Below are 25,574 nucleotides of genomic sequence, written 5' to 3' on the forward strand. Positions count from 1 at the left end.
GTTTCAGATGGGGTCGTGACCTCCTAAACTGGAGCTACTGCCTCCCATAGGGGAACTGTGGTATAGGACTCTGGATCCAATAGGAAGCCCATGGACATAGACTCTTGTGGAGAGAAAGGGAAGTTTGAATGGGCTGAATACAGAGCATTCCTTTCATCTATTCCACCAGATGCGTTATGTCACCGTCTGTGAATTATTTCACCAGCATTCCGGCAGGCATTTTGATGTTTTGTCTTTTTCTTTTCACACCTTACCGCCTTTTCATCAACCCTTTATACCCCTTCCTCTTTATCTGTCCTACTTCACCTCCTTTGTTCAGTATGGCAGGTCCTCACCCGTCCGCTGTCAGAAAGTACCAGAGATGTGCTCTCACAATGCCTGTCGATTTTAATTTGAGCATTTTTGGGGGGTTCTTCTACGCCTTACAATGGTGTCAGTCAGTGTCCTCAATCTGTCACATGTTCAGTTGAACAAACCTACTGGGACTAACCCAACACACAACCCTCCCAATGGAACCTCCTCTACCTTAGCAGTGAAAAGAACAATAAACTGTATAGAGAGAGCAGGTTGCCCCTAACCCAAAACACCATGTCACTTTAAGAGTACTCCTCTGAATGAGGTCTACAATGACATTATAATTCCATATAAACCCTCAGCAGTTTAGGTCAGAGAGGGAAAGTCACCTCTCCATAGTGTTTTATAGACTGCATTCCTTCAGTTTTATTTAACTAGGCAAGTCGATTACGAACACATTTTTATTTACAATGACGGCCTACTGTTCACCCTCATACTACTGTAGCTGAGTGGGGCCCTATTCATACAGGGATGCCTAGGCCTGTTCTGGAACACAAGTGCTGCATCTCAATAGTATAAAGTGACTTCCGTTCCTCATTTCCATTTCTTCATCCACACCGATCTGAAAGGAGAGGAAGCCATTTTGGACTGTTGAGATACAGCCTAGCAAGAATGGGAAAGACCGTGGTTTTCCTGGTCACTGGGGGTGTGACAACTCTTTTTCCTGTTCGCCTAATTGCATTGTGGGAAGACAATTTGTTATTTGCCTCCTGTGTGTCAGTTAGTCATTGGTTTCTTTGAACAGAAAGTAGCAGGTATATTTTTTTACTCTGTCATTAGTTTGTTTTAGCAAGACCTTTTTAACTATTGTGCACAACCTCTAATGTTCCCATAACATCCCCATAACGTTCCCATAATGTTCCATGTTCAACTTAAACTTGCAGGGCTTGTTTTAGGCTGATATCTGATCTCTTGGATCAATACCCAAACGTTAGTTCATTAAAGAAATTGGCAAGTACTACTAGTTGTCTTGCATTACAGGCAAAATCCTCGAGGAAAACCTGGTTGTCTGCTTTCTACGAGACAGACATGGGGAGATTTTAATTCACCTTTCACCAGGACAATAACCTAAAACACAAGGCTAAATCTATACAGGAGTTGCTTACCAAGAAGACAGTGAATGCTCTGGGCGAGGCAGATTTAAATAACTATGGCAAGGCCTGGAAAATGGTTGTCTAGCAATGATCAACAGCCAATTTGACAGAGCGTGAATTAAAAAAATAATAATAAATGGGTAAATGTTGCACAATCTTAGACTTCCGCAGAAAGGCTCCCAGCTGTAAACGCTGCTGAAGGTGATTCTAACATGTATTGACTCAAGGGGTTAAATTGATCTAATCAAGATTATATTAGTATTTTAATTTTGTATTAATAGTACAGAGTATTTTGTGTAGATTGTATTTTTTTTTAAACCATTTTAGTCCCACTTTGTAACACAACAAAATGTGGAAAAAGTCCAGGGGTATCAATACTTTCTGAAGGCACTGTATACGTTAGCTGTGTTGATCTGATTCTCTCCCTCTCTCCTCTCTTAGTGTTGGTGGACGATGTGCCCTATGCGGATGAAGAAGAGGGGGAGCAGTTTGAATTTGATGACAGTGGGGATGAGGTCCCTGAGGCAGACCGGCTGCCCCCCGCCCCTCTGGCCCCTGACTACGGGGCCCAGGCCAATGGTGTGGCCCCAGAGCCAGAAGGAGCAGACCCCGAACACCACCTAGAGGGGCAGCCCTCAGACCCCCCAGCAGCGACAGCGACTGTGGACACAACTACTGCTACAGTTGCCGCATCACTTCCAGTTCCAGCTACTATGGCCACAACAGACACAGCAGTTGTGGCTGCAGCAGAAGGGGAAAAAGCTTCAGCAGTCCCAGTCCCAGCTGACACAGACAGTGACCTACCCCCTCCTCCACCTTCAGAGGACTCCTCTCCTTTAGGAACAGACTCTGTTGGTTAGTGGAAACAACCGTTCAGTGTTCCTCTTTAGAACCTGGAGCTCTGAAGATGGGCTCTCTTTTGTCTCGCCGTAGTCCAAATATACACAAATAATGTACCTCCAAAAGCATATCATAGCTCCACACTCAGTGGTTGCTGTACAGTAGAGGGTGTCATGCAATCCATCAGTGCATGTTGTGACTATTGCCTCCACATGTTATATAACCTCATTCTGGCACATGCTCCATGTCTGGCAGGGATAGACGATAGCACCGCCCATCTCTCTCATGACCCCTGGAATCGCTGGCTGCAGGGTTACTCCTGGAATTCATTAAAATAATATATGCCATTTAGACTCTTTATCTAAAGCGACTTACAGTCATGCGCGGATTAAGTTTTACATATGGGTGGTCCCGGGAATCGAACCCACTACGCTGGCGTTACAAGCGCCATGCTCTCTACTGTTGGACCGTAAACACACAGCTGTCTCTGTCTGAACCAAGCAGATTGGAGTATTAAGAAAATTTGCTGTAAACCACAGTCAGTATTCTTCTTCAGTGTTCTCCAATGATCTTATTCACTTAACCAAATTGCTCTTATGAAATGTTATGGCACTACCTTAAAGTATTTCGGAGCTGCAAAGTAATCCAGTACCAAACTAGTTCCAGCACATTCAGAGCATCCAGCAACTGTAGCTGTGTTGTATTGATGGGGGCTCATTTGGGGCTAACAGACTGTATTACATTTCCATTTTAGATAAGGAAGTGTCCAGCGATGACCCTCCCCCAGCCAACCCTAGGACCACCTCCCAGAAGAAAGTCAACCCCTACTCTGTGATTGACATCACCCCCGTCCAACTACAGCAGCTGGAGCAGCAGCATGGGCTTGCCCCTCCCTCACCGGTTGAGAGGGTGGGAGGAGAGGAGGGGGAGGGACAGGATGTTTCACCCACCAGCCCCCCCTGTGTCCCCCCGGGTTACTCTGTGCCTGTGCCCTGTGGATACGCCACCCCCTCTGGCGTGCCCCTTATCACGCCAGCCTACACCACGCCCATCATCATCCGACACTTCTCTCTGGACGAGGACGGTAAAGGAAGAACCCACCCAGAGTGGAAACCTGTAGAAGGATTTGAACAGACGTTCCTCTTCTATTCTTTCTACTCTGTCCTGCATTCATATCTCGAACTTCAGAATAGCGTGGTGTAATGTATTTTATAGATTGTTTCTACAATGAACCGAGCACTCAATAATGTGGTGGGCATGACTGTTCAAACTTTGACTTCCTTTTCCTATGATGGAATTCCCCCGTCCTCTCCCCTACTGACTTTGAGATGAGAGTCTATGGCACCTGCATGCTCTGTACTCTCAACTCAGTTTTCCTCTGCTTTCTCTATCGCATTCCTTTTTTCCTAAAGCCTTGCCACAAGGAAGTGGGGGCTAAATTTAGCCGCCCACTAAATTCTGTGTTGGCGTTGAGGATTTTCCTGTTTTCTTTCAATGTTACTGTAGAACTTTTCAAATTCGTAGCTTGGCCAGTCTGGGGGAAAATTGCAGTGTAATTTAAGCTAGCCAACATATCACAGAGTCACTCCTGTGAAAAATACTAAGACATTTGGAGTGTTTTGTGAAAGTATTTTAAAGGGTATATTCTGGAGTTAAAATGCCAATATATTGATTGTTCCAATATACTGTAAGGTTGTTCTGTAGGAAATATTCTGAAACGTAGGCCTATCGTTAATATAATATAGAAGTTCATCATTGCAGTTTTTAGAATGAGCAATGCATTCTGAAGTATCTTTATAGCTCTTTAATACAAGTTTAGTTTCAGTGATGGCTGCCCCCTGGTGGTACAAGGTTTATTGCAAACTGCACATTTTAGGTCATGTTTTTATTTATTGAAGGAGAAGTCCACGTTCATTACTGTTTCTCTCGCTCTCTCCCTTCAGTTACTGTGGTGGCGACATGCAACACTTCTGTAGACAGGTGAGTGACTCTCCTGTCAGGCTCTTTCATCACTAATCTGCTTTATGTCATCTAGTTGATCTTCCAGAATTTGTGATTATGTGGCATCTTGGTTATTTGCATTGGAATAGCAGGTGGTTATTATTTCTCTTTTCATTCAAGTGTCTTTAGTGAAGAGTATCCTGCCATCAGGGAGGAGGATGCTTTGTCCAAATGGGTGTCGGACCCTGCAAACACAGCCTGGATGGAAAGTAAGTACTCGTTCTCTTCTCATTTAGCTACCAGTGAGAAATGTCTTTTCCTGACATTTTCTGTCCTGTTTATGTTTACCTAGTATTTACTACAGAATTGTGGTAACAATGATGCATACTTTTTGGCCTGCTTAGAACACCACAGGACGGACATTAAGGTTTTCAGTGCACCCTGAGTCCACCACCAAGTCCCATGCACATTGCATGATTATGCAGATTTCAGGTTTCTGTCTCTTTTTTTTCTACTTCTCAAATGAAACACCAGACCCTTCCTTCCTTCCTCTAGCTCCTTTTGAGGAACCGGGCCCTTTGTGTGGTCTTGCCTCTCCTCAGTTCCCTGAAACTGTATTTTGTCCGTTGTGGGAAGATTTGTTGCACGTTGAGAACTTTAATTCGTTCGAACATGGTTGCTTTGTCATTTAGATCCAGATGAAGTAATTTATGATGACGTGCCCAGAGAGAACTCTGATTCAACTACAGGTTAGTGCAGCATTCTTTCTGTGCTCCTTTTATCCTGCTTTCATTGTACTGTCATTGCCCTTTTGCCACAGTGTCTGAGTACTTCTGCATAGTCTGAACTCTTTTGCATTTCTAAAACATAATGTGCTGGAAATATTCATCAGTTTAATGTCATGTGCCCCTAGCCTAACACAGTTTTGATTATGTTCTGTTGATGCCCTAGAACTGACATATAGAATTAGTTATTTATGCCAAGGAGTTTTGAGCTGACTTGCTGTACATGAACACAGTGTAACATTGCAGTTTAATATATTTCACCCTGATTTTTATGCTGTTCCCCTTGGTTTTAACCTTTTGCTGCCCCCCCCCCCCCAGAGCCAGATGAGATGATCTATGACGATGTGGAGTTTGGGGAGGAGGGCTGTGGCAGCTCCCTAGACAACGGTTGGAGCTCCAGCGAGTTTGAGAGCTACGACGAGCAGAGTGACGGGGAGGGCCAGGGGGAGAACGGCCTGCCTGATGCCTTCATGAGAGGGAAGACACCACAGAAGAAGACCACCCATGTATGTAAACTAAGCACCTTACCCTCCCGCTGTCTACAGACCTGTCCTTCTGTGGAGGGTGGAGAGGGGGTGAGAAGAGTTGGGATTTGGGTACAAGAAATTGAGGACAGGAGGGGGAATATACAGTAATATACTGTATACTATAGGGAGTAGAAGATTGAGAGAGAACAGGAAGGTTCTGTGTATTATCTTCATTCACCAGGAGATGTACAAGGTGCAGATGGACACCACAGAAGAGAAGCTAAAGAAGGGAAGTTTTATATCGGGATCTTGAACAGACAAGGAAGTAGAATCAGTGGGACACAATGAATACCTAAAAAGATCATATCCAGTTAAACGGGAGATTTCAAGCATATTTCAAATGATTACTACTTGAGCTAATGTAAATACACCGTAGGCTTATTCTTGCCTTCTGGCTGCACATGTTATTACTATGTTCCTGATAATATACAGTTCATTTGTGTATTTGGTTTGAAGTGAATGGCCCGCTTGTTTTTTCAGCCCAGAGGTCTTGCCAGGGAAACCCCACGGTTATTACTCAGCTGGCTGCACAAACTGACTGCTTGGCTTCTTTAGGAGAAATAGCCCCTGTTAAGATGAGTATCTGGGGTGGTAGACGAAATAGGAGTAAGGAGGCGAGGCCTTAGCTGAGGTGAGAGTGGGCGGGTTGGCGCGAGGGCATGATCTTCTCTGGCTGAGCACCTTCAAAGGAACGGTCTGGTAACGCTTCAAATTGCTCTGCTTTCGTTTAGCTTTCTCAAGATCTGACACGCTTGAAAGAACACTATGAGAAAAAGATGAAAGATCTTATGGCAAATACAGTGGGAGCGGTAGTGCTGCAGCAGATTAAACAGGAACACGAGCAGAAGGTAAATGCCATCGTACTGGTCGGTGTGTGTCGTCACCCTGCCCTCCGCTAGACAAGGGTTAGGGTTCAAGCCTCCTCGGCATCCTTAACACCGACCTCCCTCACTGTGTCTCTCACCGACTGACTCCGAACTGTTTTCTCTTCATCCTGCTCTTATGTCTGGTGGTGGGTTTGGGTCTACTGCATCGCCCTGCGCCTCTAACTGTGTGGATGTTGTGGCAACTATGCATCCCCTTTAGTGACATGCCTTTAGTTCTACAGCAGACTGAGACACCAGTGCAGCTGAGTTGTGTGTAGGCCTAGACAGGAGGTGCGTACTTGGTCATCTCCGTCCACTCATTGGCTAATGATAATACAGAACACTTTCAAACAAATCTATGAAGAAAGTTAGTTCTACTCCAAATGTATACTTTTCAGCAGACAGTAGCAGTCTAGTAGATCTTCTTTGACCCTACCCTAGCTAATCATTGTGCCTCTAACCTACTCACATTCCCTATTTAGAGTGAAGTACTTGTCTCTTCATGCCCTTAAGCATTTGTGAGAATCCTTTAGTTCAGATTGACTCAGTTCAGCTGCTGTCACAGTTGCTGTCTTGCTCTGGTCCACCCAGTTATCCAAAAGATCCTGTTCCTGTATTTACATGATCTGCCATCTTCCCTTTTTTCTCCTAACACGGCTCCTCCCTTAAAGCTTCAGTATCATGTTGACTGTGATGGTGGGCTATTTACTGTTGTTGATGTACCTGAAGATGCAGAAGCTGGTGAAGGCAGCGAGAGACGGGACCAAAGACGGCCTGGAGAAGACCAAAGCAGTGGTGAAAAGGGGACGGTCGTTCATCAAGACCAAAACCCACTGTCATGGTAAGAGTAAGAGCAGAACATGGACATACACTAATGTATCTGGGATCTGTGATGAATTGGAAGCACTTAAGATTGTAAAGGGGAATTCATCCACTAGCTATGTGTAGTGACCTCCTGGGTGATGCTGATCTGATTTTGAGTTGACCACGTCTCTCCTGTGTGTCTCAGAGAGGAAGTCGACCTGTTTTGAGGGTGAGGAGTCGGAGCTCTTCATCGAGGTGGAATGCTTCAACATGGAGCCAGTGCTCAGTCCCGTCCCTGAGGGGCTCTCACAACAACAGGTGGTGAGGAGGTGTATACTGGGCTCCATATTAGAGAGTGAAAAGACCTATCTGGATGCACTGAAGCGGATTTTAGAGGCAAGTTCATTTCACTTGATACAGTTCATATAACTTTATAGTGATTTCTTCAAGGGAAAGAGTTCCCACCACCCACTTCCTCATCATCCTTATCCTCTCTCTTATTAGCAATATGAAAAGCCACTTTCAGAGATTGAGCCCAGGTTGCTAAGCGACAGGAAGCTCAAGATGACGTTCTATCGTATTCGGGAGATTCTCCAGTGCCACGCCCTGTTCCAGATCGCCCTGGCATGCCGCGTGGCCGAGTGGGACAGTCTGGAAATGATTGGGGACGTCTTTGTTGCCTCGGTGGGTTGGTGGGAAAGTGAATCCTGTGCTGCGGGACATAGGAAGGATTGCATTCCTAATATTCTACTTTTAAAAATTACAGGCTGGAAGAGTATTTAAGTGGTCAATTGGTCAAAACTAGTGGGACTGAAAAGATCCTGTGCTCACGCCATGTCCTGCACTGGGCTTCACCATTTAGCATAACACTGACTGAAGCTAAAATGCAAGTTTCCCATTACTCAGTGTTTTTACAAATTGCCTCATTGTAAAGGAATTAGTCCCATGCCTACACACACACACACACACACACAGACACTGCACATACACACAGCTGCGCTCGGTTCTTGGAGGAAGTGCTCCACCCTGATGTCTCTAGCTAACAGTTTATTTTGGCCCAGGACCCAGGATGATTCCATTCCTGACTATGATTGTGTTGGACTAAAAGGTGTTGATGGCTTGCTCTCTCCCCTCTCTCTCTCTCTCTCTTTTATATATCTGGTTCCCAGTTCTCCAAGTCCATGGTGCTGGACGCCTACTGTGAGTTTGTGAACAACTTCAGCACGGCCATGGCGGTGGTCAGGAAGACGTGTGCCTCCAAACCCAGCTTCCTGGACTTCCTCAAGGTCAGTCAGAGAGCACGGTTGTTCAAATAAATAAAAAGTATGCTACTGTGAAAATACAGCTGTGCAGAATATGCATCTCTGGCTCTACCCTTAACATAGGAACGGGGTCGATTTCAGACTGAACTAAAATAGTTTGTGGTTGCGTATTGGATTGTCCTGCAGTGCATCAATCAGTAATCATTGATTGTCCTTTTTTCTCCACAGCATCGTCAGGATACCAGCAGTGACCGGGTCACACTCTATGGACTCATGATGAAGCCCATCCAGAGATTCCCTCAGTTCATTCTGCTGCTGCAGGTATCGATTTCACTCTAGCGTCCACATCCATATTACATGGATTCACCAGCAGAGGGGGCCGCGTACTCACTAACCAAAGAGCTGCGTTGTTAAAAATGCACTACACTGGTGTGCGTACTCTTGGGAAAGTATTTCTGCTTCTGGTCTCCGGGCAATTCACATTTTTATCCTCACTCCATAATTGTTATGACTGAGGATAACCTTTTTTAAGACAGCCCCGATGGTTGTCTGAAGGAATCTGAATAGTTTTCAACCGATGCTATGCCGCTGTAGAGAAGCTCTGGGTGTGATCGGTGCTATGTAATGCTCTGAATGTGTCATCTCTCCACGCTTTATGGCAGGACATGCTGAGAAACACCCCAGTAGGCCACAGTGACAGGCTACACCTACAGATGGCCCTGACAGAGCTGGAAACCCTGGCTGAGAAGCTCAACGAGAAGAAGCGGGACGCTGACCAGCGCTGCGAGATCAGACACATAGCCAAGGCCATGAACGAACGCTACCTCAACAAGGTAAACACACACACCGTTGATCATGTTCAGACCATAAAGTCTCAGTGTATGTCCTCGATAGCTTGATGATTTGTGTTTTTAAACAGATTTGGTTTATTACAATGTATGTGGGGTGTTAGTAAAGTCAAGGCCTCGATCTATCCACAAATCTGATACACAGTTGAAGTCTACATACACCGTAGCCAAATGCATTTAAACTCCGTTTTTCACAATTCCTGACATTTAATCCAAGTAAAAATTCCCTGTTTTAGGTCAGTTAGGATCATCACTTTATTTTAAGAATGTGACATTTCATAAATAGTGGAGAGTGATTTATTTATTTCATCACATTCCCAGTGGGTCAGAAGTTTACATACACTCAACTAGTATTTTGTAGCATTGCCTTGAAATTGTTTAACAAACGTTTCAGGTAGCCATCCACAAGCTTCCCACAATAAGTTGGGTGAATTTCAGCCCATTCCTCCTGACAGAGCTGATGTAACTGAGTCAGGTTTGTAGGCCTCATTGCTCGCACACTTTCAGTTCTGCCCACAAATTTTCTATAGGATTGAGATCAGGGCTTTGTGATGGCCACTCCAATACCTTGACTTTGTTGTCCTCAAGCCATTTTGCCACAACTTTGGAAGTATGCTTGGGGTCATTGTCCATTTGGAGACCCATTTGCGAACAAGCTTTAACTTCCTGATGTCTTGACCTGACTGCTTTTGTCAACATTTTTCCTCCCTCATGATGCCATCTATTTTGTGAAGTGCACCAGTCCCTCCTGCAGCAAAGCACCCCCACAACATGATGCTGCCACCCCCGTGCTATACGATTGGGATGGTGTTTTTCGGCTTGCAAGCTTCCCCCTTTTTCCTCCAAACATAATGATGGTCATTATGGCCAAACAGTTCTATTTTTGTTTCGTCAGACCAGAGGACATTTCTCCAAAAAGTATGATCTTTGTCCCCATGTGCAGTTGCAAAAAAAAAGCGCGTCTCCTTCCTGAGCGGTATGACGGCTGCGTGGTCCCATGGTGTTTATACTTGCGTACTATTGTTTGTACAGATGAACGTGGTCCCATGGTGTTTATACTTGCGTACTATTGTTTGTACAGATGAACGTGGTCCCATGGTGTTTATACTTGCGTACTATTGTTTGTACAGATGAACGTGGTCCCATGGTGTTTATACTTGCGTACTATTGTTTGTACAGATGAACGTGGTGCCTTCAGGTGTTTGGAAATTGCTTTCAAGGATGAACCAGACTTGTGGAGGTCTACAATTATTTTTCTGAGGTCTTGGCTGATTTCTTTAGATTTTCCCATAATGTCATGCAAAGAGGCACTGAGTTTGAAGGTAGGCCTTGAAATACATCCACAGGTACACCTCCAATGGACTCAAATGATGTCAATTAGCCTATCAGAAGCTTCTAAAGCATACCATAATTTTCTGGAATTTTCCAAACTGTTTAAAGGCACAGTCAACTTAGTGTATGTAAACTTCTGACCCACTGGAATTGTGATACAGTGAATTATAAGTGAAATAATATGTCTGGAAACAATTGTTGGAAAAATGACTTGTGTCGTGCACAAAGTAGATGTCCTAACCGACTTGCCAAAACTATAGTTTGTTAACAAGAAATGTGTGGAGTGGTTGAAAAACGAGTTTTAATGACTCCAACCTAAGTGTATGTAAACTTCCGACTTCAACATCTATATTTATGGAGGTGTGTATGCTGCAAAGTGCATTTACTGTGTCTAAATGCACACTTGTCTGTAAACTGGATGTGCTTAAAATAGTATGTGTATATTCTACTTTAACTAAATATACATGTCACCCTTGACAAGGACCACTCTTAAAAGTTCTACTGAGATCTAACATGTCTTCCCTGCAATATCTTGAGAATGTATTTATAAATCATGGGTAATACCATGCATTTACAATAAATCATAAATTCACCTTGGGGAAGATTGTCAAATCCATTGTAGCTGACCTCTGACCACTGGGTCTCCCTTCGTCACCCACCAGCTCCTGAGCAACGACAGCCGTTACCTGATTCGCTCAGACGACATGGTGGAGACAGTCTACAACGACCGCGGTGAGGTCATCAAGACCAAGGAGCGACGCCTTTTTCTTCTCAACGACGTGCTCATGTGTGCCACGCCCAACGTCCGGTAAGACCCAACGCACCAAACACGGTAACCACCTTGGCCAGGATTTCTATCCACAGACAGAGCACCCTTTCTGGGTATGATTCTGATCAGCTCCCTATGGTGGAGGGAGTGCCCTGTAATTACACTACTGACTACTGTATGTCCATAGAACACTTCACCACACTGGCCACTGGCTCTGGCAGGAAGATATTTGAGCTATAAGAAATAGTCATAGCTTTAATACAGCATACCATATGCCTGGCAATGTTTAAATCATTTAGCCTACCTTTTGATTGAATTGTTGCTTATTTATTGATTCTAAACTTTAGTTTACCCTGGTTGTGTTTACACCAACTCATACAGGAGTGATGAAGACACTTTTGATCAAGTTGAATCTTGATTGAGGAAACTTTTATTGATCACTGTGAAGAAAAGCAGTAATCCTCAGCCTACTTCACCGTTTCCTCTTCCTCTATCCAGGTGCAGTGTGGATGGTAGTGGCAACGTCCCCCCGGGCCAGAAGTTCCTGCTGAAGTGGAGTGTCCCTCTGAGCTTTGTGGATGTGGTAGAGTTTGGTTCCAGTGAGGACATGGGTGACAACAGCCGCTTCACCCCACAACCCCACTCTGGAGAGAAGGTGGTCGTCAACGCCAAGCCAAGTACGTCCCACTCGCAGTCACAGGGGTCTTTCTGGGTCCCGATTTCTATCGTAATGGGTGAAATTAAATCAGATCTGATGTGTGGTTTGGGGGTGTACAGAGTGCCCCAAAGGCCCGGAACCCTGATATTTGATTAGCTATTAGCTTGGCGTTCTGGACTGGAGGTGAAACTCTGGCTTTTCCATTCCATGATGCAATCATTCCTTTATGACCACATAACTAATCCTAAAGAGGGGAATATGAGGTCTTATATTGAAATACCATGCCATTACTGTGCACAGTGGCTGTATATTGCATATACAGTACAGGGAGCAATAACTTGTTTTCTGTGGTGTGTAAAATCAATACCATTTCCTCTTACTGCTAATGTTACTTCAACACCCCCTTTTGAAATATTGATGCGTTCTAGATGATTACTGTAATTATCTAGCAGCCTGCTTGGCCAGCTCTCAGTGGGTTCAGATCAACACTACAGGCACTACATGACCCACTTATTTTACTAACCAATCATGGGGGGGGCGCGTTCTATCTCGGATTACAGCGTTGCAGCAACCTACTCAATAACACAGAGCCAAGTTGCTTATAATAATAGATTCAGTTCAGACATCATCGACAAAGCCATCATCTTCTGTGTGCCAGGCTTTCCCTCTGGAACCAATGAGTGACGTTTAAAAATGGTGCGCGTCCTTGGAGAGTCTATTAGAAGCCAACTCAACTCTGCACCGTCTGCAGGGTCAGTGACTTCACTCTTTCCACTGGGTTTCCCCCCAGTCTGCTCTGGCAAGCTGTCCAGCCCGGCCGTTTCTTTAAACTCCTTATTGGAAACCATGCAACCGTCATAACCAGACTGTATGATTTGTGGTCCTAGCCATGCCGTTGCTTTTTTTAGTCCAGAACATTCACCCTGACTCCTGACTACCAACCAGGTATGGCTTATGTGCAATGTAATGGTACGTTGGTGTGCTTTTCATTTAGCTAGTGTTGTGTTCAGGTGGTGACAGCTGCTACACCCACTGGGGAAGGCAGGGAGGATGTTATGCACAGCAGGTTGGTGGCACCTTAATTGGGGAGGACAGGGTTGTGGTAATGGTTGGACCGGGAATGGGTGGCACGGTATCAAATATATCAAAACCAAGGTTTCCATTCCATTTTACGCCGTACCGGCCATTATGATGAGCCGTCCTCCCTCATTAGCCTCCACTGATGCTGTGGAGTAACTGCTTTATCGTACGCTAGTCATAGGTGTGGTTTTCTGTGCGTGGCAGGATGTGGCCGAGCAGACATCACCACCGTCTTATTCCACCTAGCTCTCCGCTGCCTGCTGCTCTCTGTCCGTCCCATCTGTGGTGCTAGTGTGATCTACTCCACTACATGTGTATAAAGCCGTTGAAACTCCTTCGTATCCCCTGCCACATCCCTTTGATATTTTGACTCTTAGTTGTATTACCAGGGGTATGTTCTACTGTACAATGACGTTTAGCCACTGTGATGTTGGATGACTCTATAGTTTGTTAGTAGCCCTTTTGACTCACATGCCTGGAGGAGGATGACGGTCTACATCAAATCACATTCTATTGGTCACATACACACGGTTAGCAGATGTTAATGCGAGTGTAGCGAAGTGCTTGTGCTTCTAGTTCTGACGTAATACACACATCTAAAGGGATAGAATGAGAATATGTACATATTAATATATGGATGCGCAATGGCCGAGCAGCATAGGCAAGCTGCAATAGATGGTACAAGGTACAGTATATACGTATGAGATGAGTAATGTAAGATATGTTAACATTAGTAAAGTGGCATTATTTAGAGTGCATTGATAGTGACTAGTGATCCATTTATTAAAGTGGCTAGTCATATGAGTCTATGTAGGCAGCAGCCTCTGAGTTAGTAATTGCTCTTTAGCAGTCTGATGGCCTTGAGATAGAAGCTGTTTCTCTTTCCCAGCTTTGATGTACCTGTACTGACCTCGCCTTCTGGATGATAGCGGGGTGAACAGGCAGTTGCTCTGGTGGTTGTTGTCCTTGATGATCTTTTTGGCCTTGCTGTGACATCGGGGGCTGTAGGTGATTTGGAGGGCAGGTAATTTGCCCCCGGTGGTACGTTGTGCAGACCACACCACCATCTGGAGAGCTTTGCGGTTGAGGACGGTGCAGTTCCCGTACCAGGCGGTGATACAGCCCGAAAGGATGCTCTCGATTGTGTATCTATAAAAGTTTGTCAGGGTTTTAGGTGACAAGACACATTTCGTCAGCCTCCTGAGTTTGAAGAGGCATTGTGCCTTTACCACACTGTCTGTGTGGGTAGACCATTTCCGTCTGTCTGTGATGTGTATGCCGAGGAACTTAAAACGTTCCACCTTCTCCACTACTGTCCCTTCGATGCTGTTTCCTGAAGTCCACGATCATCTCCTTTTGTCTTGTTGACGTTGAGTGAGAGGTTGCAAATGGATGTAATTGTGCAGAAGCGTGTGTTATTTAAGTCCATTAGTTATCTACTGTTCTGCTCTCCATCAATATTCTTAAAGCACAGGACCCTGGGTGAAGTTGACCATATGGGCCATTCCTTTTTTTCACTCATCCTCTTACTCACTGAAATGCCAGGGGATAAGCAATCTTTCCTCTCCTCTCTCTCTCGTTGACTGCCCAACTGCCACTCTGTCTCCCCTCCTCTCCCAAGCCTCTTAAGGCGTGGGCATATTTCCTATCCAAAATAGTTGGGAACCGTTTGTGCATATATTATGATAATTTTTTTTGTTCGTTTTAGTCTTTGGCACGTTTTTTTTGAGGCTGTTCATCCACACATTTTTTCTCGATGCATGCTCAAGTCGGTAGCCGAAGTTTACACCCCTTTGTTGATGATTGGTCAGCAGTAGGGATTCTTCAATTGAGTTTTTGTCATTCAACCAAACATCTTAGTTAGACTGCGTGACTAAGATGTCACTATTAATGACAACTCAAAAATCTTAGATTAATGTTGACGATTTTGAAAAGGTGTATACTGGCTACGGCATCTCAAGATGGACAAACAATACTATTGCTGCTTTTTCTCAGTTTTCAAGCGAAGGTCTTTTTAAGGCTGTACGCGAGCACTGCCAGCTGAACCGAAGCAAGAGGAAGGCTTTACCCACTCACCCACCCGTTATCTCTCCATCTGCCCTCTAGTCTGCCACAGACGGCCTGTCGGGGGCTGAAAACTGCACGGGCAACAGCAGCATCTGGACAGACAGACAGGCAGGCAGGCATGTTCCTAGCCAGCTGTCTAGTCCTGACCTAGGTTAGACCCCCAATAACCAATTGCCCTGAGATGATCCATATGTACTGAATAGCAGTCTGGTTCACCTCAGTAATGTTAGCTAATTGAATTTAACATAGAACTAGAATTGAAGACCAAGTATGGTAATTTTCACCTGACAGAAATGGATCAGGCCATGTCACCCCCCCTGATTTCTTCAATACTGATTAGATTTTCCCCAGTCAGTCCTGTGTCTCTCTGAACTGGCTAAGTGGGAAAACCCTTACACTCAGCCGCTCTCGCTCTCTCTCGCTCGCTCTCTCTGTCTCTCACCATATTCCAATATGTTCTGCCAAAGCCACTGGTGACCTGCCTACCAAAGAGGCAATGAAAACACAGTCCAGCATATGATGTCACAGTTCCCTGTGCTCTGCTCTGGATGTCTGTGTGCCTACCTCACGTCTGTTGTGCTCCGCTTAGCTAATTGGGACCACCAAGAGAGATGGGTCAGTTAAATTGACAAAGACTTTCAAACAATAAACCATGGCCCTTTGTTCCTCTGGCTGAGCCTGTCATAGTTCCACATTGTAAGAAGTTGAGAGTCTTGGGGAATATGTGATAAAGCAGGTCGAGGGATCATCCAAAGATCCCGGTTACTTGAAGATGTCACAGGCTCTTCCAAGCTTTGTGAGTGTGCCAGGACCTTCACACAAAGGCCTAATTGAGGAGTTTGGGCCCTCGTTGTAATGGCTTAGCCAGTCTCTTCTGCATTTCACTCCTGGTATAATCCATTACTTTATGACCAGCCATGATGCTGTGTAGGTCCATGTACCTGTAAGACATAGCACAGTAATGGTTGAGGTGGGTGGGTGGCACCAGTCCAGGGTACTTGTCCATTTCACTCACTCTCACTATATCCTGTATCAGTGCCTGTCAGAGCCTATAATAACAACCTTTTCATAAGCATGGAGATGAATCGTGGCCTGTGGAATTCCCATGGATGACAAGCCAAAGAGCACGACTCTGAAGCTTTTTCAGCGTTTCTGTTCTGACCTGGTTCCAACCACTCAGACTTCATTAAGACAGATGAGGCATGAATATTTGGACACCATTAGACAAGGCAATTAGCCCAATAGAGCAGAAACGCCATCTCATTTTTTACATGCTTCAGAATCGAAGAAATTGTTATTTTTAATCATATACTTGTCTATGCTTTCAACCAAACAAAATATTGTCTGAGAAATTGAAATATTGTATCAGTACAACAGTTAAGTGATACAGTCACCTGGATATATTCATATGTGGAATGATGTTTTGGTACATGATGAAGAGCGAGTCCCTGAATTAGCTTCCTGTATGTACATTTTAGTGAAGTGCAAACATAGAGAAACTTCTACCAAGGGTCCTCTCTGGGCCAGCCCTGGGGAAGACTGGAGCAGTTGCCATGGAGCTGGAACACTAGGGCAGTGTGAAGGGCCATGTAGAGCCCACAATCCTGGCGCCAGAGATTCCCATTCACATGAACCCTTCCCCTCCAAGTTCTAATCTGCTGCCTTATGAGAGTGACAAAATAGAAGTTGAAAAAGTCATATGGTGAAATGATCTTTAAGCTCTTCCCTGCTTACTTGTTAGCTAATAGTCCCATATGCTGCAGTGTAAATTGTATCGTATGATGACTTGTCGGCAGGCTTGTCTGAAAGACGAGGAGGGTCATCCTCTCTATGCTGGAGGTTTGAATGTGAGCTACACCCTAGAGAGAAGGCTATGTGCTGGCAGAGCCTACAAGAGGCCCCTCGCTCGCTTTCTCTCTCTGATGAGTCAGACTCTCTGTCTGTGTCTCTGTCATTTACAGGCTGAGCGCTGACAAACAAAGCAGTCCGTTGTCCTGAGCTGGACCCACAGAAACACAGTAATCACTCACTTCACTTCACTGGCTTTTTGGTTAGGCAAGGCACATCTACAAAGATGCGCGCACACACACGTTTACACACACACACACACACACACACACACACACACACACACACACACACACACACACGTGGAACAGCAGAGAATAGCTTGGCCCCAGGAAACTGCTGTTAGGTAACAGTACTCAAGTGAAAACATTCACAAAGCACATACACACACTCCGTCACTGTGGTCCTATGGTTCAGTGCCATTCCAAGTGAGTTTGCTCAAATGTCGCAGATCTCTGTGGGAAACAGACTTATTGATCTTTGTCTGGCAGTAGGTCTTATTTGACCTCCTGCTTTCAATGCCCAGGAATTTCCTTTGAGCTATTTATGGCTCATATTCTTTGGTAAATGGTTTTCCGATGGGCTATGGGTTCAGATTTGTCAATCACAACTTACTTCAATTACCAACTTCACTTGGTAATAACATATTTTTTCTGTTGACAGGGATAGTCCTAGTCTAGACAAGGCGTACATGCGGCCCAGGGCAGCTGATAGTTTATTCAACTTCTCATTGTCTCTCTTTCCAGATAAGCTGTACATGGGTCCAGGCCAGCTGTACCAGGACCTGCAGAACCTCATTCACGACCTCAGCCTGGTCAACCAGATCTCCAGCATGATCGGTAGCCTCAAGGGAAACTACCAGGTGAGCAGCATTTATCGCTGCTTTCATTTTAAGGCTTGTTTTCTGTGAGTGAAAATACAAGTACAGTGGGGCAAAAAAGTATTTAGTCAGCCACCAATTGTGTAAGTTCTCCCACTTAAAAAGATGAGAGAGGCCTGTAATTTTCATCATAGGTACACTTCAACCATAACAGACAATGAGAAAAAAAAATCTGAATATCACATTGTATGATTTTTTTAATGAATTTATTTGCAAATTATGGTGGAAAATAAGTATTTGGTCACCTACAAACAAGCAAGATTCCTGGCTCTCACAGACCTGTAACTTCTTCTTTAAGAGGCTCCTCTGTCCTCTACTCGTTACCTGTATTAATGGCACCTGTTTGAACTTATCATTATAAAAGACACCTGTCCACAACCTCAAACAGTCACACTCCAAACTCTACTATGGCCAAGACCAAAGAGCTGTCAAAGGACACCAGAAACAAAATTGTAGACCTGCACCAGGCTGGGAAGACTGAATCTGCAATAGGTAAGCAGCTTGGTTTGAAGAAATCAACTGTGGGAGCAATTATTAGGAAATGGAAGACATACAAGACCACTGATAATCTCCCTCGATCTGGGGCTCCACGCAAGATCTCACCCGTGGGGTCAAAATGATCACAAGAACGGTGAGCAAAAATCCCAGAACCACACGGGGGGACCTAGTGAATGACCTGCAGAGAGCTGGGACCAAAGTAACAAAGCCTACCATCAGTAACACACTATGCTGCCAGGGACTCAAATCCTGCAGTGCCAGATGTGTCCAGGCCCGTCTAAAGTTTGCTAGAGAGCATTTCTGATGATCCAGAAGATGATGGGGAGAATGTCAAATGAAACCAAAATATAACTTTTTGGTAAAAACTCAACTCGTCGTGTTTGGAGGACAAAGAACACCATACCTACTGTGAAGCATGGGGTGGAAACATCATGCTTTGGGGCTGTTTTTCTGCAAAGGGACCAGGACGACTGATCCATGTAAAGGAAATAATGAATTGGGCCATGTATCGTGAGATTTTGAGTGAAAACCTCCCATTAGCAAGGGCATTGAAGATGAAACGTGGCTCGGTCTTTCAGCATGACAATGATCCCAAACACACCGCCCGGGCAACGAAGGAGTGGCTTTGTAAGAAGCATTTCAAGGTCCTGGAGTGGCCTAGCCAGTCTCCAGATCTCAACCCCATAGAAAATCTTTGGAGGGAGTTGAAAGTCTGTGTTGCCCAGCAACAGCCCCAAAACATCACTGCTCTAGAGGAGATCTGCATGGAGGAATGGGCCAAAATACCAGTAACAGTGTGTGAAAACCGTGTGAAGACTTGAAAACATTTGACCTCTGTCATTGCCAACAAAGGGTATATAACAAAGTATTGGAAAACTTTTGTTATTGACCAAATACTTATTTTCCACCATAATTTGCAAATAAATTCATTAAACATTTTACAATGTGATTTTCTGGATTTTTTTTCTCATTTTGTCTGTCATAGTTGAAGTGTACCTATGATGAAAATTATAGGCCTCGTCTTTTTAAGTGGGAGAACTTGCACAATTGGTGGCTGACTAAGTACATTTTTGCCCCAGTGTATATTATTTGCCTGTGTGTAAATATGTCCCTGAGGTTTTGATGTGTCATGTCGAGCTGTGGCCCCAGCTGACAGAGCGAGAGAGAGGGCCCTGACAAACACTAGTCTGGTGTACAGTAATTTGCCCAGACAGCGCTGTGTGGTGCTGGACTGTGAAACTTAACTAGCCAGTGTTTGTCTATGTGAGTCCTGTCAGAGACAGAGGGCATAGTGGTGGGGGAGCAGAGAACAGGCCAGAGGCAACACAGAGAGACATGTGTTTCACACACACAACACAGAGGGGGGGGGGGGGGGGATTTGTGGTCAATTTGTAAGAGCTGGTGTGTGGAGTCAATCTCTGCTCGCCCAATGGCATGATTTGAAAACTAGATCTATTACGGTTTTCATCTGACATTATGGACAATGTTATAAGCAGTGTCTTGTGGTAATACTTTCTGACTCTCTTTTTTTCTCCCTTCATCCCTCTCTCTTGTAGAACGTTAACCCTACGGTGGCCCATGACTGGGTGTCGGGTCTGCAGCGTCTCATTCTGAAGAAGGAGGAGGAGATCCGGGCTGCAGATCGCTGTAGGATCCAGTTGCAGCTGCCTGGCAAACAGGACAAGTCAGTGTCTCACCCACATCACTCTCTCTCACACACTAGGTCAGGGCCCTATGTCCTCACTCCCTCACTGTCCCCTCTCACCATCCAGGAATTGGGAACATTCCGGTGGATAAACAACTTGAGTTTTGTTCTAATCTGATCTCAGGGGTATGATTTGGGTCTGTTCGAGCTCTTTGCTCTCTGCTGTGGATCAGTGTGTCTCACCTCAGAGAAGACAGCACCGCTGTTTCATCCACTCATTACTATATGAGAGTATTCCCTCCACATGGTCCTTCCATGGCCCACTGGCACCTTGAACTTGTTGACTCTCACTCTGCCGGCTGTTTTTAACTGGTCAAATGACCTCTTACTCCTGGGCATTGCGTTTTGAGACGCTGCTGTCATTCCTCTCTGATCCCCCATCTAAAAAACACCACATTCCAGAGAGAGATGGAGTGAGAGAGTGTAAGGCAAGATGCATGCCAGAGAGATCCTCCCCGGGGATTTGGAATTTACGTTAGCTGTTATAAACACTGTTGGCTTCCATTAACTCACATCTCTGTCTGTCTGCTGTCTCTAAGGCCCTTATCACACGACGACAGACTCTAGAGGTTTTGAGAGAATACCCTCTCGACTTTTTTAATAATGTAGCAAGTTCGCAAATCCACGTCTCCAGCGCCGTCCCCGGAGGTAGTGCACGAAGATCGTCTGACAATTGCCCCCCTCCGAGCAGGGTAGTGTGATCAGAATTGTCTCGTCCAGCCCAACACTCCTGCAATATATAAATTGTAATAGCGGAGTAATGATTTTCAAACAACTGAAATTTAGATATCTTCCTAATATATATAACAGAACTGTTATTTTTTATTTTCAGAACTGTTATTTTAACCGCTTAAAAATGTTCCCCCAGTCCCAAAATTTTCCCCCAGTCCCATAATAAATGCACCAAAGTGCTTATGTAAAACTGTCACAAACTTATTCCAGTGTCTGCCTGCAAGCTGAAAATCTGTGTAGAAATACCTGCCCCTCTTTCCGAAGCATGCATAGTCTACTGTAGCTACTGACGTTTCAGGCGTGATTCAGAAATTAGGGAGAGAGATGTTTAATTAGAGAACAATATATTAACTTTTTCAAGTCTAGTTAAGGATACTATAGTTATCAGGTTTCACATTGAATTTATTAACTACGGAAAGTAAGATTTGTTTTTATTTTAATTCTGCTGCCGCTCTACACACACAATCTTGTTAGCAAGCTAGCTAGCTCTGGTTCTCAACCTGACATGGAACTGAGTCATGGTCAAGGGTTAGCTCTGGTCTGGCTCAAACTGAAATGGAACTGAGAGTCATGGTCAAGGGCTAGCTCTGGTCCAAAGTTAGTCAAGCCAACTCTTTGAAGTACAAAAACATTCAAAGTTCCTTCATAGAAGCCGCTCCTGTGTAGATATAATTCTGTGGGCCTAATTCAGATAATGTATGTCATAACAAGATGCCCAGTGCTTCATGCCCAGCTCTTTCCACACCCGCAATATTTCAGTCGCACCCAACACTACACTATAGGGGCGGCAGGTAGCCTAGCGTTTAGGAGCTTTGGGCCAGTAACCGGTTGAATGCGTTCAGTTGTGCAGTTGACTAGGTATCCCCTTAGCCTTGTCTGTCCAATGCATGTACATAGCTTGCCCGTTGCATAGAAAGCTGCTCTATCCATTGGTCAAGTAATTTAATGTCAAGCTAAATGTACCAAAAAATGTATTTCAGAAGTTTAAAAAGGAACGATTTAAACCGTTACTTTTTTTGGGGTTCGAACCGGCTCAGAATTTTTGTTTGCTGGTCAGAACAGTGGAACGGGGGGAGGGTCCTTTACACAGAAAAAGAGACAGCAACTACGATTGGACAATATAACTAATAACAGGGCTGAGCTTGCTTTATGCAGAGTTGTATCATGTTGGCCATTGCATTTGTAATTAAAAAGTTATTCACACAGTATGTCATCACTTGTGTTTGATTAATTCCAGTCAATAATTTTGGATGTAATAGACCTAGGTAGCCCCCCAAAATTGAATATAAACCAAATTTGATTACATTCATATTTTCTCAGAACACAAATAAAGGGGCCTAATATTAGGCTATAAATACGTATCTTAGGCTATAAATACATATCTTAGGCTATAAATACATGACGTTACCGCTTCATTTCCCCTGATCAGGCCCAGATGGGATCAGAAAGGATCTAAGCTAGCTGTGGCTGTTATAGGCTGCAGTTAATCAGACTGAAGCACAGATTCAGTGTGCACGAGTTGACAAATCACGAAGCAATTCAATGTGTACATTTTTTGGGGTGGCGTGTATGGGCTTCCATATAAAACAGCTCGTCGCTTGTCGCAACTCCCCATACAGTCGGAAGTTTACATACACTTAGGTTGGAGTCATTAATACTTGTTTTTCAATCACTCCACAGATTTCTTGTTAACAAACAAACTATAGTTTTGGCAAGTCGGTTTAGGTCATCTACTTTGTGCATGGCACGAGTAATTTTTCCAACAATTGTTTACAGACAGATTATTTCACTTATAATTCACTGTATCACAATTCCAGTGGGTCAGAAGTTTACATACACTAAGTTGACTGTGCCTTTAAACAGCTTGGAAAATTCCAGAAAATTATGTTATGGCTTTAGAAGCTTCTGATAGGCTAATTGACATCATTTGAGTCAATTGGAGGTGTACCTGTGGATGTATTTCAAGACCTACCTTCAAACTCAGTGCCTCTTTGCTTGACATTATGGAAAAATCCAAAGAAATCAGCCAAGACCTCAGGGAAAATGATTGTAGACCTCCACAAGTCTGGTTCATCCTTGGGAGCAATTTCCAAATGCCTGAAGGTACCACGTTAATCTGTACAAACAATAGTACGCAAGTATAAACCCCATGGGACCACGCAGCCATCTTACCGCTCAGGAAGGAGACGCGTTTTGTCTAATAGAGATTAACGTACTTTGGTGCGAAAAGTGCAAATCGATCCCAGAACAACAGCAAAGGACCTTGTGAAGATTCTGGAGGAAACAGGTACAAAAGTATCTATATCCACAGTAAAACGAGTCCTATATCGACAACCTGAAATGGCGCTCAGCAAGGAAGAAGACACTGTTCCAGAGTACAATTTGCAACTGCACATGGGGACAAAGATCATACTTTTTGGAGAAATGTCCTCTGGTCTGCTGAAACAAAAATAGAACTGTTTGGACATAATGACCATTGTTATGTTTGGAGGAAAAAGGAGGCTTGCAAGCTGAAGAACACCAACCCAACCGAGAAGCACGGGGGTGGCAGCATCATGTTGTGGGGGTGCTTTGCTGCAGGAGGGACAGGTGCACTTCACAAAATAGATGACATCATAAGGGAGGAAAATTATGTGGATATATTGAAGCAACATCAAGACATCAGTCAGGAAGTTAAAGGTTGGTCGCAAATAGGTCTTCCAAAAGGACAATGACCTCAAGCATACTTCCAAAGTTGTGGCAAAATGGCTTAAGCACAACTAAGTCAAGGTATTGGAGTGGCCATCACAAAGCCTTGACCTCAATCCTATAGAACATTTGTGGGCAGAACTGCAAAAGCGTGTGCGAGCAAGGAGGCCTATAAACCTGACTCAGTTACACCAGCTCTGTCAGGAGGAATGGGCCAAAATTCACCCAATTTATTGTGGGAAGGCTAACTAAAACGTTTGCCCCATGTTAAACCATTTCAAGGCAATGCTTTCAAATACTCATTGAGTGTATGTGAACTTCTGACCCATGGAATGTGATGAAAGTAATAAAAGTTGAAATAAATCATTCTCTCCTTTTATTCTGACATTTCACATTCTTAAAATAAAGTGGTGATCCGAAGACGGGACGTTTTTACTAGGATTACATGTCAGGAATTGTGAAACTGAGTTTAAATGTATTTGGCTAAGGTGTATGTAAACTTCCGACTTCAACTGTATATTATACCCACATTTTCAGACTCAATTAGCTTTGACTACATGTAGGCCAAATTATTTGATATTTATAAAAATGAAGCCCGATGAAGTAATGTTTTAAGTCAGCTAGCCCTACTGTACTTTTATATTTGTATGAGAGGGATTGTAGGCCTAATTTTTCATTTTTGATAGGCTAACGTTACTTGATGAAAACCGTCTGTTAGCAACTCTGCTCTTGAAGATAAAATGTAATGAGTATAGCCTTCAGACGAGAAAATAAACCCTTTTATTTTCTGCACGTCCGTGTGTATTGTTGCGTTATTCAAGAGTGATGTGGTTTGGTTCCATTTTTCAATCGTGTAATATGGTTAAGATAAAGTCGCGTGCATAGTTGAGGCATGCTGGCTAGTGCCTGTACTGGGATATTTTATAGGGATCGTTACGGTAAATGTCTGTTGCCTAGCGCCAAACCCACATGATGTTCCTTTGTGGATGTGAATTTAGAAGTTAATGTACATATTATGTCAATTGAAATGTCAGTGCGCTGCCTCCTTCAACTTTTGTCAATGAGAAAAGCCCCTAACGAGTGCAGGATCACATGTCCTTTCAGCTGTTAGGGTCACACAGATCCCCCTCCCCCGACAGCAAGCCATGACACCCACCGTCTCTGATTTGTTCTGTAGTTAGAAACGGATAAGATAAGCATTCCGGAAAAATTATTTTGCTGAAATAGAATATTCTATAATTATGGTACCAAAAATCAGATTTGGACCAAACTCACGGATACGCCAGCCCCCCTCCCAACAACGAGTATATAGTAACTACTTGACAAATATAGAGAGCTGTATCTTCATCTTATGTAATGTTTTAGTCATTAAAGTTGTTGGGTTTATGTCCCATCTCACATCCTGATATTACCAGGTTCTGACCACTAGATTGTGCTGTTCCTGCTATTAGCTGATTATTTAAAAAAAAATTGAAGTGAATGTCGTGATGCCGAACCGTTAATACACTCCAGGATTCAATCTCTATGCAATAGACTCTATGTAATGGATACTGTCACTGTCTCAACAATGCTGTCTGTCATTTATCTCTTCTCTCTCTCTCCCTCTTAGCAGGTCTGGCAGGGCCACATACTTTTCTGCTGTGTTCAATACCTTCTCTCCAGCCATCAAACAGTCCTGGATCAGTAACCTGCAGATGGCCAAGCTGGCTCTGGGTATGTCTTAGTCTGGCCTCAGTCACAATCACAGACCCAATGTTCTGTCTGTCTGTGTTGGATATTTTGTGTTCCCTATTGCTTCTCCCCACTGCCTCTTGTCACTTTAGTTCATTAGAGGACTGTAGTGAGTGTATGCAGCGGGGACAGCCTCTCTCTGCCTCACTGCCCTTTTCCACTTGTGGTTATTTTAAACTGCCACTGGCTTCGTGGCTCATTTCCAAACTCAAGGTTTAGTTGCATAGCAATGGGTATTTTAAAATCAGTGTTTACCAAGAAAATA

The 25,574-nt window shown here is 44.1% G+C and overlaps 1 protein-coding gene across 2 annotated transcripts in view; it reads left to right on the forward strand.

The window, feature by feature from the left end:
* Positions 1 to 25,574, forward strand: part of LOC115138385 (rho guanine nucleotide exchange factor 10-like) — a 94,050-nt gene that overhangs the window by 20,759 nt on the left and 47,717 nt on the right. The window contains exons 3-20 of one of the 2 annotated variants that reach the window (XM_029675183.2): positions 1,890 to 2,303; positions 3,043 to 3,372; positions 4,232 to 4,268; positions 4,410 to 4,498; positions 4,922 to 4,978; positions 5,333 to 5,520; positions 6,273 to 6,389; positions 7,137 to 7,248; positions 7,417 to 7,607; positions 7,716 to 7,895; positions 8,381 to 8,497; positions 8,702 to 8,794; positions 9,136 to 9,306; positions 11,316 to 11,461; positions 11,921 to 12,099; positions 17,822 to 17,937; positions 20,010 to 20,176; positions 25,191 to 25,291. In XM_029675183.2, the coding sequence (XP_029531043.2) occupies positions 1,890 to 2,303; positions 3,043 to 3,372; positions 4,232 to 4,268; positions 4,410 to 4,498; positions 4,922 to 4,978; positions 5,333 to 5,520; positions 6,273 to 6,389; positions 7,137 to 7,248; positions 7,417 to 7,607; positions 7,716 to 7,895; positions 8,381 to 8,497; positions 8,702 to 8,794; positions 9,136 to 9,306; positions 11,316 to 11,461; positions 11,921 to 12,099; positions 17,822 to 17,937; positions 20,010 to 20,176; positions 25,191 to 25,291 (2,805 nt within the window). The other variant, XM_029675187.2, reaches the window with a different exon arrangement.

The sequence above is a fragment of the Oncorhynchus nerka genome, linkage group LG12 (assembly GCF_034236695.1).
Source record: "Oncorhynchus nerka isolate Pitt River linkage group LG12, Oner_Uvic_2.0, whole genome shotgun sequence".
Classification (NCBI taxonomy): Eukaryota; Metazoa; Chordata; class Actinopteri; order Salmoniformes; family Salmonidae; genus Oncorhynchus; species Oncorhynchus nerka.